The 12,517-nt window shown below is 47.6% G+C and overlaps 1 protein-coding gene across 3 annotated transcripts; it reads right to left on the reverse strand.

The window, feature by feature from the left end:
• Positions 1-1,208: 1,208 nt before the first annotated feature.
• On the reverse strand, positions 1,209-9,752 carry MAPRE1 (microtubule associated protein RP/EB family member 1). 3 transcript variants are annotated; one of them, XM_082292627.1, is made up of 7 exons: positions 9,663-9,752; positions 8,899-9,022; positions 6,099-6,244; positions 4,588-4,777; positions 4,098-4,207; positions 3,263-3,415; positions 1,209-2,873 (listed from the first exon to the last, which is right to left on the reverse strand). In XM_082292627.1, the coding sequence occupies exons 2-7, from the start codon at positions 9,017-9,019 to the stop codon at positions 2,817-2,819; spliced, it is 777 nt and encodes a 258-aa protein (XP_082148753.1). In that variant the 5' UTR covers positions 9,020-9,022; positions 9,663-9,752; the 3' UTR covers positions 1,209-2,816. The 3 variants fall into 3 exon arrangements, with proteins under 3 accessions (XP_082148753.1, XP_082148751.1, XP_082148752.1); XM_082292625.1 differs by having other exon boundaries at positions 4,573-4,777; XM_082292626.1 differs by lacking the exon at positions 9,663-9,752 and adding an exon at positions 9,520-9,631 and having other exon boundaries at positions 4,573-4,777.
• Positions 9,753-12,517: the final 2,765 nt, after the last annotated feature.

Here is a 12,517-nt window from a genome sequence, read left to right on the forward strand (position 1 = left end):
AGATGATATAATGGAGCCGTAAGCTGGCTACACGAGTTTGTCCCCATTCTATCTATAACTCATCTTGGTAGCAAAGAAGTGATGTAAGCACCTGGAAATCTGAGCAGTGTGTGACTGACCAGATTGCCACAGCAATTCAGCTTTACAATGCACGTCCACTATGACCACACATCCATCGGCCTCCCAAGGCACACCAGCAGGAATTCTGACCCAGCCTTCTCTTAGCAGGAAAGGCCATTTACTTGCTTTGACCAAAATCAACCCATCTGATGACCTGTTGCTTCCCAGTTCCACACATGCAATCCTCTTGGAAAGAGACTTGAAGCAACCAGGTCCCAGTGCACAACTTCCGACTTCCCAAAAGTCATCTGCACCTTCCTGCACACATCCTGCTGCCACCTTTTGCTTTGAGTTGCTGGAAAAATGGAATATTTAGAGTCGAAAAAAATATGCTTCCGACTTCAAAGCAAGGAAGTAATGGGAAAGAAGATTTTATGTGCATCAAACCCCGGGTCTACGTCCATGCTTCTGCAGTCCAGCCCCAGCTGTGCCACACCAGCAGGCAGTGCCAGCAGTGCCTGTTCTCCACAGTCAGGCACCCACAGAGCCCTCAGGGGCAGGGAGGGTGTTCCCCAGCACGGGAGCAGCCCTGCAGGGATCACTTCCCATTCCAAGCTCAGATACATCCCATGAGCACTTCTCTGCAGATGCTGGTCTGTGCACACAGCTGCGACAGGAACATTTGAGCTCATCTAAGAAACGCAGTTCAAATCAAACACAACAACTCAGTTTACAGTCAGTCTGCTCACAGAGCCTGCTGACAGAAACAATTTACATCTCGCTTGCTTGTAACTCATAACCAGTGTTTTAGAAGTTTCAAAACACGTTAAACACACGTAAAGTCATGTAACAGCATTCCTGTAAAACATCCCTGCTCCCACACCAAGAGGAGGAGGAGGAAGTCAACACCACACTCACATCCCATTGACTTGTGGGAGGGAAAATAAAGTAAAAAAACCCAAAACAATAAAACCGTTTGCGCCAGCACACTCCAAAGTTCCAAGACTACTGCTACTGAGGTTAGCAATGCCTGGGGCTGGGGAATGGAAGCTGAAATTCCAGGTCCTGCAAGCTTCACCATGAAACTACCACGGGCTTCAGCTCTGCCTAATCGTATCTGAAAGCATGAGAGACTCCAGCAGACATGACACTCTTGAAATACAGAACTTTATTTAGAAACTGCTTAAAATAGAAAAACCCTGTCAAGAAAAATCCAAGTCAAATATGATTTCTCAGGAATATGGAGTTTTAGGGCAACAAAAGTCTAAAAGGCCACAAGAGAAATAGCACCACTGCAATTTTAAACAATGGCTAGATACTTGCATTTTTGGCATTCACTGAATTTGGGTTTTTCTCTGAACTTCACAAAGATTCATGCACTACACAATTACCATAAAATGCTCTCCTACACACATTTTAGGACAAGCTACCACCAGAAACAAATGAATACAAGCACAACAGGACTGATCAATCTCAGTAGTGAAGGGGGGTCAGAAGTCTTGCAGGATCTTGCCAAACACAACAGTAATGAGGGGCATGATAGCAAAAAAGGACAGTTAAGGAAAGTATTTTAAATATTAATATTTAAGTTAGTCTCAGTACTGTATTTTCTGCAATAACATTAGCTCTGTTAGCCAGCATCTTTAAGTTTTTACCCCAGAAGAATACTGAACTGGCAAGTGTTATTACTAATATGCCCTGGTTCAAAGGGAGGGGGGAGGGAAGAAGGCAGACAGAAAAATATCATCCTCATATGCTCAATTCACTTTCATTCCAAGCCAGTTGCACAGTGCAAGTCCTGCTACAACTATTGGGCGTGATCAGCATTCCTTGGGATGGGAAAAGGGAAAAGTGAGAGAACAGAAGGGATTCCAACAGGAATGAAAATAAACAGAACAAATAAAAACAAGAGCCAGGAAGGAAAATCACTTCTGAAGGACATTTTAGGCAGTAAGACTGTGTGCCCTTTGCTTTGTTTTGCTTTTCTTACAGAAAACACAGTACGTTTTGGCAAAGCCACAATGCCACAGAAAAAGGCTTCAGTACTCTTCAAGGTAATTTATGTGTCTCAGCTGTTCATACTCCCTCTAATCTTGTGACAGGCAACGTTAAGGCCCATTTCATCGAGAACTAATCACTTAGTAAGCAGCTTTACATAGGAATGGAGTTTTGTTTTAATAGCCCCTTTTGAGCACTTGCTGACACAGTGAGACTGCCATGCAAGGCCTCTCGGACAGCAGTGAATGGAGTTAAACAAACGTCTACCCCAATATGAAGCACATAAAATCTCCCATCACATTACTTCAATTTGGCATATGGAAGCATATTTTAAATACTCTTAAGGCATTTATTATAATTTCTGTTCTGCGATTTCACATTAACTCAATCTTTCTGTGAGTCAGAGTCTTTAATTTCTCTACTGCACACCGCCTTAGATACAAAAAGAGTCTTCCCACAAATCAGTGTTTTACCAGCAAACCATTCTGCAACGAGTTCCAAATATTCAGCCTCTTGCTCCCTAAATATACCACCTCGATGTGAATACTGCTCTGCTACAGCGTGAGAAAGAGCTCCTAACTCAAACCCACTGTAAAAGTGAAACTTCCGCAAAGTGCACTTTAAGAAGAGGTACTTTTTGCTTATGAAAAGAAACCAGTGAGTCCTCTAAGAATAAAGTGGAGTATTTTACAGTTAAGCACATGATCTGGGGCAAAGAATTCTGATGTTGCTGCTCTGCTGGTACAGTATGTGGTCTGTTAATACTCTTCTTGTTCCTCCTGCGGTGCTCCTTCGTCAGGTATCACAAAGCCTTCCTGAAGGGGAAGAAAACAAGTGCTTTAATGAAAATCTGATGTCAAACCAGTTCCTGGCTCTCTTTTTTTTACCTCTGTAGGGTTTTTTTTTCCCCCTCTTACTTCAGGTAAGACACCCTTAAGTCACTGTTTACAGTGTCAAGATGCATTACCAGAAGTATTTTCCTCATCTTTGATCTATTTGTTACATACTACTCATGAAAGGTCTACCTTGTTTGCTGCCTGACTATAATTAAGTTATCTGCTCCTTTATTACAGGAAAAAGCCAGGCCATAAACCTTATGGAGAAAAAAAAAATTAGAGCTAGAGGGAGCCCTGGAAAACAAACCAGCTTCCAATTTCAAGGGCAGGGAAGAACTGTGCAACCCAATTTATAACAGATTACTTACATCTGTGGCATAAAGAATTTCCACAATCCTCTGCAACACTGGATCATTCTCCCCTTCATTCTCCTGGCAGATCAATTCAATGTTCCTCAATTTGCCAAAGTAGAAGTCTCTCTCCTTCTCCAGATCTTCAACAGTAAGTTTCAATACATTGATCTGCCAAGGGGCATCAATAATAATTTATCCACCAGAGACAGAATTCAGTAGGATCTATGCAAAAGGGGCATCCCAAAAGTTCTCAGAAGGGTGTTGATACGCAAAGCACTTCAGCAGTAACCAAGATATGGGGGGAGGGGGGACTGTGAGAGGAGGCAAAGGGCTATCTCTCAAATTTTAATATTACTGCCACGACAAACATCCAGTCCAACCCACACAAATCCACTTGGAAAGACTAAAGGCTGATTCCATGAAGTAGGTAAAGCACTGACTGCCTGCAGCTCTCTCTGCTCACACATTCTTTCACGACAACTCTCCTGCTGACAGCAGGTTCAGTTGTGTTGCACTCCGGATTTCAGTGAAGGAGCAGCTGCTCATAGTTCCATTGGAATGCTGTGAGAGCTGCAACACAGCTGTGGGAATACTTACAAACCCTGCTATGTGTGACACAGCCCACGCTGGGGTGAAATGTCTGGGCACTTGTGTGCTACAGGAGGAGTTTTGCTTCCATCAGGAGAGCAAGACCATTATAACGAAGGCTTCCAATTAAGTGATTTTAAATGAGCTGATTCAGGTAGTTTTCTTCCATCTGCCTGACCCAAACATTCTGTGGTATTGGAAAAATAAACCTGCACATAACTCTATCAAGCAAAGGTCAGTCACAGGGCTGTCCTGTACACACCTGCTCAATCAATCCCGCCGATTCATCGTCTCCTCCACCCTTTTTGCCCATCCCAGGCCCAGCTTTGGGACCTGCTGGGGTCCTCTGTGCAACGATGGGCCTCTGTGGGGCTGCAAGATCAATTCACCAATTAATTCAAATTATTTCTCCCTCCTATAAAGGTACTATCCCCCCTCCAAACATGCTTAGGCACGAAAGAGTTTGAAGATGTGTCCCTTCCTTGACTCCATGTAACATGTCCTTTCTTTCTGGCACGCTTGGCACCAATCCTTGCCATTTTCTCTAAAAGAGAACACTGTTCTTTCTGTAGCCTCCAGACACCTGGGTACTAGGGCAGCCTCAGTGTTTGAACCTGGCATCTCTGAAACAAGATGCAAAATACTATAATCCCATACACTGATTTTAAATAGCAACCCAGTCTCCATTTCCCCAGAGTTTTTCATGATCTAGATAATCTTTTAACTATTTTCTCTACCTGCACTGCCAGTACCGAGAGATTTCCTGGTTTTGTTCACAACTGGGGTAACAAGGTTTGGTGCTATTGTGTCTTGGCCTTGTCGAGCAGCAACAGGATCATACTCCTTCCCGTCATAGTTTGCATCAAAAAATTTTTTGAACCACTGAACAAATTCAAAGTTGTCTTGAAATTTTCCTTTCACTAGTTTGTCCACGGGAATTATCTGAAGCGGAGGGAAAAAGAAAAAAAAAATAGTCAGACTCATATTAAGGGTAAAGAACCTCTATGGGTTTTTATATAAAGTTTTAAAGTTAATGCACTCAGAAGATATGCAAATTTAATTATTGTCCAGTCTAGGGAAAATCCCCCTTGACCACAGCTATGTCAAATAACAGGATTTTTGTAATTATTGGAATGAAAAACAAATCATGCTTTGCCTTTGAGGGTCCAAATAATTTTAAATAATTCTGCAGCAAAGTATCTGCTAAACCAAGCTTACAGACAAAACTTCTTCCTGTTCGTGTGAAGCTGGCTGTGATGAATCCGAACTGATGACCAACTCCACAGCCTGCCAACACCAGAACTGCTACAAGAGCTACACAACTGTTATATCAGACCCCAGCTTCTCTGGGATGAGGTGTATAACTAGAGATTATTAAAAAGATGCAGAAAATAGTGAAGTTTTGTTTGTAAGAAAATTTTTTTTCATAAGGACCATATTCCAAATGACCATTTTGCATTTGGAAGCCAGGTTGGTTGTCCAGATGGGCTGTGTGGACAGACTGCACAAGCCACTGTCCCCAAGCAGAGATTGACTCTGTTGGAGCTGCCAGCCATGGAATGAGACATCTTCTTAAAGAAGGAAAAAAGCTTCAACATTGAATGTTCTGCGTCCTACCAAACATGCTATCTGTAACTATTACCTGAATAAATCCCCCTTCCATCAGCAGAACTGTCATTCCATCTAAACAAGCTTTTTCGCAATTTCATTTTCACTAGCTAAAAATCATATATTTTAATATCTGGAGGCATTTAAAAGCCATGTAGATGTGGCACTTGGGGACATGATTTAGTGGTGGGCTTGGCAGTGCTGAGGAAACAGTTGGAGTTGATGGTCTCAGAAAGGTTTCCCAACCTTAACAATTACGTAATTCTATACACTTGTAAAGAGGAATTTAGAATCCTTAGAACTATCAGAGCAGTAGGTTACGGGAACATACCTCCTACAAAGATGGTCCAAAGAGGAAGCTCAAGAAAACCTGATCTCACAGAAATTTCAATATTATTTTGTGGCACATAAGTTGCACAGAATTAAAAGGGTAACATTCATCTCATCATTAAGAATTGGAAACCTGACCTTGGCTGGAGTAAAGCAAAATGTGTCCTAACTGATGTGAGGATCCCAAGGCAAACCAAAACAAAAAGTTTTGAGATTTACAAACCAAAATCAAACTCTGTTCCCAGATTTATTCCATTCTGAATCCGAAAGCTCATCCCATCTACATTAACATTAAAAGCAGAGAGTCAGTTATTGCCCAGCTTACTTTGTCAACACCCATTCGTTTAAAACCTGCTTGTAGAACCTTGAAGTTTTGAATGTACTCATGTTCCAATTTTGCTTGAAACTTCACTTTCTTGAGTGCTACAGAACCTGGGAAGAGCATGTCCATGAACTGGCAGTATGCAGCACCTGCCAAAACGAAAAGAACACAAATCCTGGGATGAATTAAGTCAGCTCAGCTCACTAACCTTCATGAGTTTCTTTCCAGTCAGGTCAGCAAACTGACCTGACTCACTCCTTCGTCACACAAGCCCTTTAAAGGCAACAAAGGCAAGAAAACGGGAATCTTCAGTCTCCTTTTCAGTGCAGCATGGCCATAAATAAGCTTAAAGGAGCTGGAGAACCAAACTTCTGGGCTCATGACTTGAACTCTTATGAATAAGAACAAACCTGCCTCCATAATTCCAAGAGGAAAAAAAAACCTATGCAAAATACTATAATCCCATACACTGGGATGAAAATGAATAATGAAAAGCCTGACTTTCTTTTCTTCACGGATATCAGTACAGATCTGAGATGTTACATGTGTCTAACAGGCACATAATCTCTTAACAATACTAATAGAACTAAATCAGAAAAAGCATTGTTTTAAAAATCATATTTAACCGTTACTGAAATAGTAATACATTTACCTCCTACAAACAGGACCTATACACAATTCAAGGTGCTCTCCAAGATAAGAGGCCAATTAAGCTGAATTATATTTAAAGTAGGCCTTAATCAAATAACCAAAAAAAGATAAGTGTTTCTTCCTATTAATTTTAAATCTTTCATGTCCTCCAATTCAGCACTTGCTGTAGTAAGAGGAAAAGAGAGATTCAGCTCTGCCACAGAGGAAAACCACCTCCATATTTGTAGACTATACATACACAGTAAAAAAAAAAACCTGTATTTTAAACTAGATCCTCACTCTGCAGTGCTGATACACAACCATGTGCCACTGAAAGCACAAGCACAACATTCAGAGCATTATTCCCACACCAACACGAATGAATCAAGGAGTAATGGGAACCCTAACCTAAACCACCTAACAGCTACACAACAAGCTTTTGGGAGCTATCTGAAGGCCAAGAAGGAATATAGAAGAGCACTGCCCTAAACGACTCTGTTCATCTCAACCACATCCTATAACTGCTCACTCTCTATTAAGATACTTTGCAGATGCTCCCACTTTCACCTGCTACCAGAAGACTGATGTCATGCACTGGTGCAAATTAAAAATAAAAACAACAAACCAACTCTTGCTGTTTGCTCTCCACTGTGTCTCAGTTCACTTGCTGCAGAACTCCAATCCCAACTCAAACACAGAGGACTTGCCAGAAACCAGGGTTTGCTCACTACTGGCAGTCGGAGCGATAAGCGTGATAAAAACAGAGGGATCACAGCGAAGTCAAAGGGCAGCTTTTGTGCATTTATGCAACCTCAAACTGCTGCTGTCACTGCTGCCCTTGCCAAAGACAGCAAAACAAGCTTGGGAACTCCTGCTTCCACAGGACTATGACAGCAAAAGCCACTTCATCCCTGCTGAGGCACAAAGCATTACTGCAGATGCAGAAAAGGAATGTTACTCAGGACATACCACATCAACAGCTCTCAGTCTTTTCCCAAAAACACATGAGCTGAAATTCTGCAGAGCCAGTACTAAATATCCTCACTTCAACACAGAGCTCTCACAGCATTCAAGACTCACACCAATCCCATGCAAATCAATCCTGCATACGAAAGGGTTTAACCTGCCTGAGAGTAGACAGTGCTTATCACTTTACTTCCTCCTGTGGTCCTAGGTCTTTAGTTCCCTCACCCTTACCGTTTTTGTCCATCATTTCACTAGACAAAAGCCACTACACATACCTCTCAAATGTCTATTGTGAGTCCCTTGCTTCTCTGTCATCTTTGGGATTGTTTCTTCCATAGACTCAGCCACAGCCTGTGTTGACAGTCTAAGACTCACTTTTAATTTATTCCTCCTTTTATTCCACCTCCAATTTCCCCATCTCTCCTTCCATGAGCAACACTTTATCTTAAAGTCACTGTATGAGCCACACTTCCACTTTTTACCGAGTGCCTGTTGTAGTTATCCAAATTATCTTGTACCCAGGCTGCATTCTTAGCCTTGGGTTTTTTTCAGCTCTTATTCCACAGACTATTATCTTTTATCCGTTCTTACAAGCCTCCTCCTCCCACACACTCCTCCCTATGATGACACTTGACTCCATTTCTGTACCACAGTCACTTCCCTTTTCCTGACTACGACTGTACATGAGATTCATCTGTGCTGAAGTCGGTTTAAGCCCAGGTAAGCTGGGCTGACATAGACTGGACGTGCTCCAGGACCAAGAGGAGTTGTAAAGTCCTGCAGATGACCCCACGAGTCACTGCTTTGCCTTCCTCACACTCCAATACTCTTCCAAAACAAATCACAATTGTTTTTGCTAGTTACACTTATAACACTTACCCTATCCATGCAGACTAAACACTTAATTCCTCATGGGAAAACACCCTCTTCCTCAGAGGCTTTTTTTCACATTAACACCCATTCCTTATAGCATCTATGCTGCAGTGAGTCATGAGAACGTGCCTTTTCATTACACCGACATTATTAACAACCACTTCAATAACACTCTGACCATAACTGGATCATAACACTGACCACGAATCTGTTCACACCAGGAACTAAGCCAGGAACACAGCTACAGCAGGGCAGCACAGAGGGTGCAGCTGCACCTCTACAGAACCAGGGTGCACACCCCACGTGGAACTGCCCTCGGGGTGAACCCCCTTACCTGAGCACAGCTGTTCAATCTTGGTCAGCGTCAGCTGCAGAGACTCATTGATCCATGCCAGCATGTCATGTCGGCTCAAGTTATCGCTGGTCACTGAAGTAGAATACACATTCACTGCCATTTTCTGAAAGACAGAACCAGAGGTGTGAGTGCCACAGACGCCGGGCTGCGGTGGAGCCGCTTCCTTTTGAGCCTTCCCGACCCATCAGCGAATGAATCGCGACGCAACTGCGGGCTGCCAACAGCTGGGAGGACCCTCCCGCACCACGACTGCAAAAGGCTCGGCTTGGGGACTTCTGACGAAAAATTAGCACCGAGGCGCTCACGTGGGAGCCGCTGAAAGGAATCACGGCTGCGGCAAGTTACCCATCCCTCTCCCCCGCGCCACCGGGAACGGCTGAAACACTTCCTGCCCGGCCACGGTATCTCCCCGGGGATCAATACCGAGCGCCCGGTCCCCGCCCAGCCCCGCCGGCACAAAGCGGAGCCGCCGGTGCAGCTGCTGCCGGGCAGGGCCGTCCGCACCGCGGGCGGGGCCCGGCCCGCTCTCCCCCCCCCCCGCTACTCCTCACCACCCTCCGCCGGCCCCTTCACCCCGCCACCCCCCGGTCCCCGCCGCACCTCCGCCCGCCGAGGGGCGCGGCCCGGCCCTGCAGGCCTCGCGTCGGTCCCCTCACGGCGGCGGCGCCCCGCCGGGCCGCTCCCCGAGCCCGGGGCCCTCCCCGCTCCCGCCCGGCGGCCCCGCCGCGGCCTCGGCCCGGTACCTGCGCCGCGCTCGCCCCGTCGGCCCCGCGTTCAAACCGGCCCCGCCCGCCCTGACCGGGACCGCGTCACGCGCTCGCTGCGCGCCTGCGTCACGCGCACGTCACGGCCCGCGCGCGGAGCGCCGCGCGCCGGCACGGGGCGGGGATCGGTTGCCAGGGGGCGGGGCGAGCCGCTGCGTTGCTATGGAGATGCCACGCCCACCCCGCCCGCGAGCTCGCCCGCCATTGGCCGAGCCGCTGGCCCCGCCCACACCGGGGGTCCCGCGTGCGCAGGGGCTCGCGCAGGGCTCGGGCCCGGGGGTGCGACGGGACCGCTCCGGCCGCGGCCACCGCGACAGCCCGGCCCCGACCCCCGGCCCCCGGCCCTGACCCCGGCACAGCCCGGCCCTGGCCCCGACCCCCGGCACAGCCCGGCCCCGACCCCGGCACAGCCCGGCCCTGGCCCCGACCCCCGGCACAGCCCGGCCCTGGCCCCGACCCCCGGCCCCCGGCCCCGGCCCCGGCCCCGACCCCGACCCCGGCACAGCCCGGCCCCGACCCCGGCACAGCCCGGCTCCGACCCCCGGCACAGCCCGGCCTTGGCCCCGACCCTGGCCCCGACCCCCGGCACAGCCCGGCCCTGAGCCCCCGGGATGGCCGGAAACAGACCCCCCGCACAACCCGACCCTGCACGGCTCCACCTCTCCTGGCACACCAGCACCGACCACTTTGGTGGCACTGGTGTCATCTCAGCGGCAGCAGGAAAGGGGCAGCTCGGCTCCCTGGCTGTGCCCTTCCTCCCAGTGTGAATCCCCTTTATTTACCCAATAAGACTGTCCAGCCATACAGAAATACTCATTTTTAATCAGTCATGATAAATGATAAACTGTCGACATATTTTTTCCCACATGGAAAACCAGTGAAATCATGTGGACACGGCAGAGTTGTGAGTTCCCACATTCCAGATACAAAAAATGTGAAATGTGTTAAAAAAACATACATTTCTCTCATTTTTAAAAGATCATATAAAAACCCGCAACATGTTCAACATTAAAAATCCTTAACCTAAAAAAATAGCACCAGGGAGAGTTAGAAACCTTTTAAAAGTATTACAAAGGAATTTCTGAGATCCCCCTCCCTTAACAACATGTTATAAACTCATAATAAACGGCAGCTCTTACAGGGAAAAACATTTCAAGGAAGACTTGTCTACTACAATTCTCATCAAGTGAGCTTAATGCCAAGACAATTCTCATTCCTCTTTTATCTTTGTTTACTTTCCCCAAGTCCTTTTTTTTCCCTCATCTATTTGTTTTCCTTTTGATTAGATAGGAAAGGATGTGAGATCTGGAGTATAAGATCAGGGATGCCGTGGGTGGAGTGGAGGGCACGTGTTCACCCAGTTTGGAAAAATCAAACCCATCAGACCGGAGGATGGCTGTCACCCTGAGCCCCTGCACCGGATGGTTGTTCACCCTCAGGCCCCATGCTGGGCTCCAAACAGGGACTGCAAGGACCTGGGATGAGGAATTAGTGTTGTGGCTGGGATCCAGCTGGAGATAAAGATCACAGATTGGTGAGGGGTCCAAAAGCAGCTGGTGCAGCACTGGTGATGCCAAGGCTTCCTAAACACCTCCAGCACGCACAGAACCCACTCTGCCATCTTCCCAGTACAGGGGCTGGTGACAAGAGGGTGCCACATGTCCCCGAGCACTTGTCAAGCATTGGAGGTGCCAGCAGTGACATGGACCAGCCTGACTGGCTTTCTCCAGAGTTTTCTTAACTAAGGCGCATGGCTTGAACAAGTCACAGAGAATGAACCCCAAGGACTTCTCTCTAAAGAGTAATGTCCAGGTTAAAACAGGAAAAAAAGCCTTTAAACTACCTGGGCTTCCCTTGCAGTCCATTTCCAAGCACAGCCTTGGATTGGATATCAAGAGAAGATGGTCCTCAGAGCTGGGGAGGAAAACTGCACACAAGGGTGGAAAATGGGAGCTGCTGTCCTCCACCACCAGGACAGGGGTGCCAGAGAGGTAGAAGGAGCTGGGAGAGAAGCTCTTCCCAGTGATGCTGTCCAGCACCTTGGAAGACAGCAAGGCAGCCTGGCATCGACGGGGTGGAGGGTTGGCCCATGGTTTGAACCCAAATAATTTTGAGAAGGCGTCCAAGGGCTCTTCCAGAGTCAGGTGACAGGTGAACAGCAGAGGTAGGGGAGGACAGAGGAACCAAGGGGGGAGTCGTTTCAGTGCATTGAAATGTGCATTGGAATTCAGAATCCCCAGAGATGCCTGCTGGAACAGTAGCCCAGTGGCTACGGAAAACCTGGTGGAAATGGACACAGGCACCTGCACCTTCCCAGTGGCCACAGGCTCAACATGCCCTGGACTTCATGGACAGCATGATAATCACTCTGGCAAAGCTGGGGAGTAGAGGAAGGCAATCAAAAGTGAGCACAGTGGTGGCCAAAGAGCTCCCAGTTTGGGGTTACAGCCCCAGGAGACCCCAGGGAGCTGCCAGGCTGGGGCTGGGCACGCAAGCACCAGCAGCATCCCACCTCTGTGCACAGGGATGCACAGGGAGATGGGAGCACAGGAGAGGAGAGGTACAGCCCCTGCCTGCAGACCCCCAAGACCCCCCAGCAGTGACAGTGCTTTCCTGCCTCACTGTCCCATTCCCCCTGCACACAGCATGAGATGGGCACAGGAAAGAGCAGTGCTGCACTCCTGGTCCCTGCACCCCGCAAGGGTCGGGTGGGATTTTCCCTGGAAGGAACGCCCTGCCACCACTGCTCGGGTTCAGGACATCCTACATGACATTTGGGGGGCTGAGATTTGAGGGTGCCATTGACCACTACACTGTCCTTCCTGCTGACCATA

The sequence above is a fragment of the Coloeus monedula genome (genome assembly GCF_965178545.1).
Source record: "Coloeus monedula genome assembly, chromosome: 17".
NCBI lineage: Eukaryota > Metazoa > Chordata > Aves > Passeriformes > Corvidae > Coloeus > Coloeus monedula.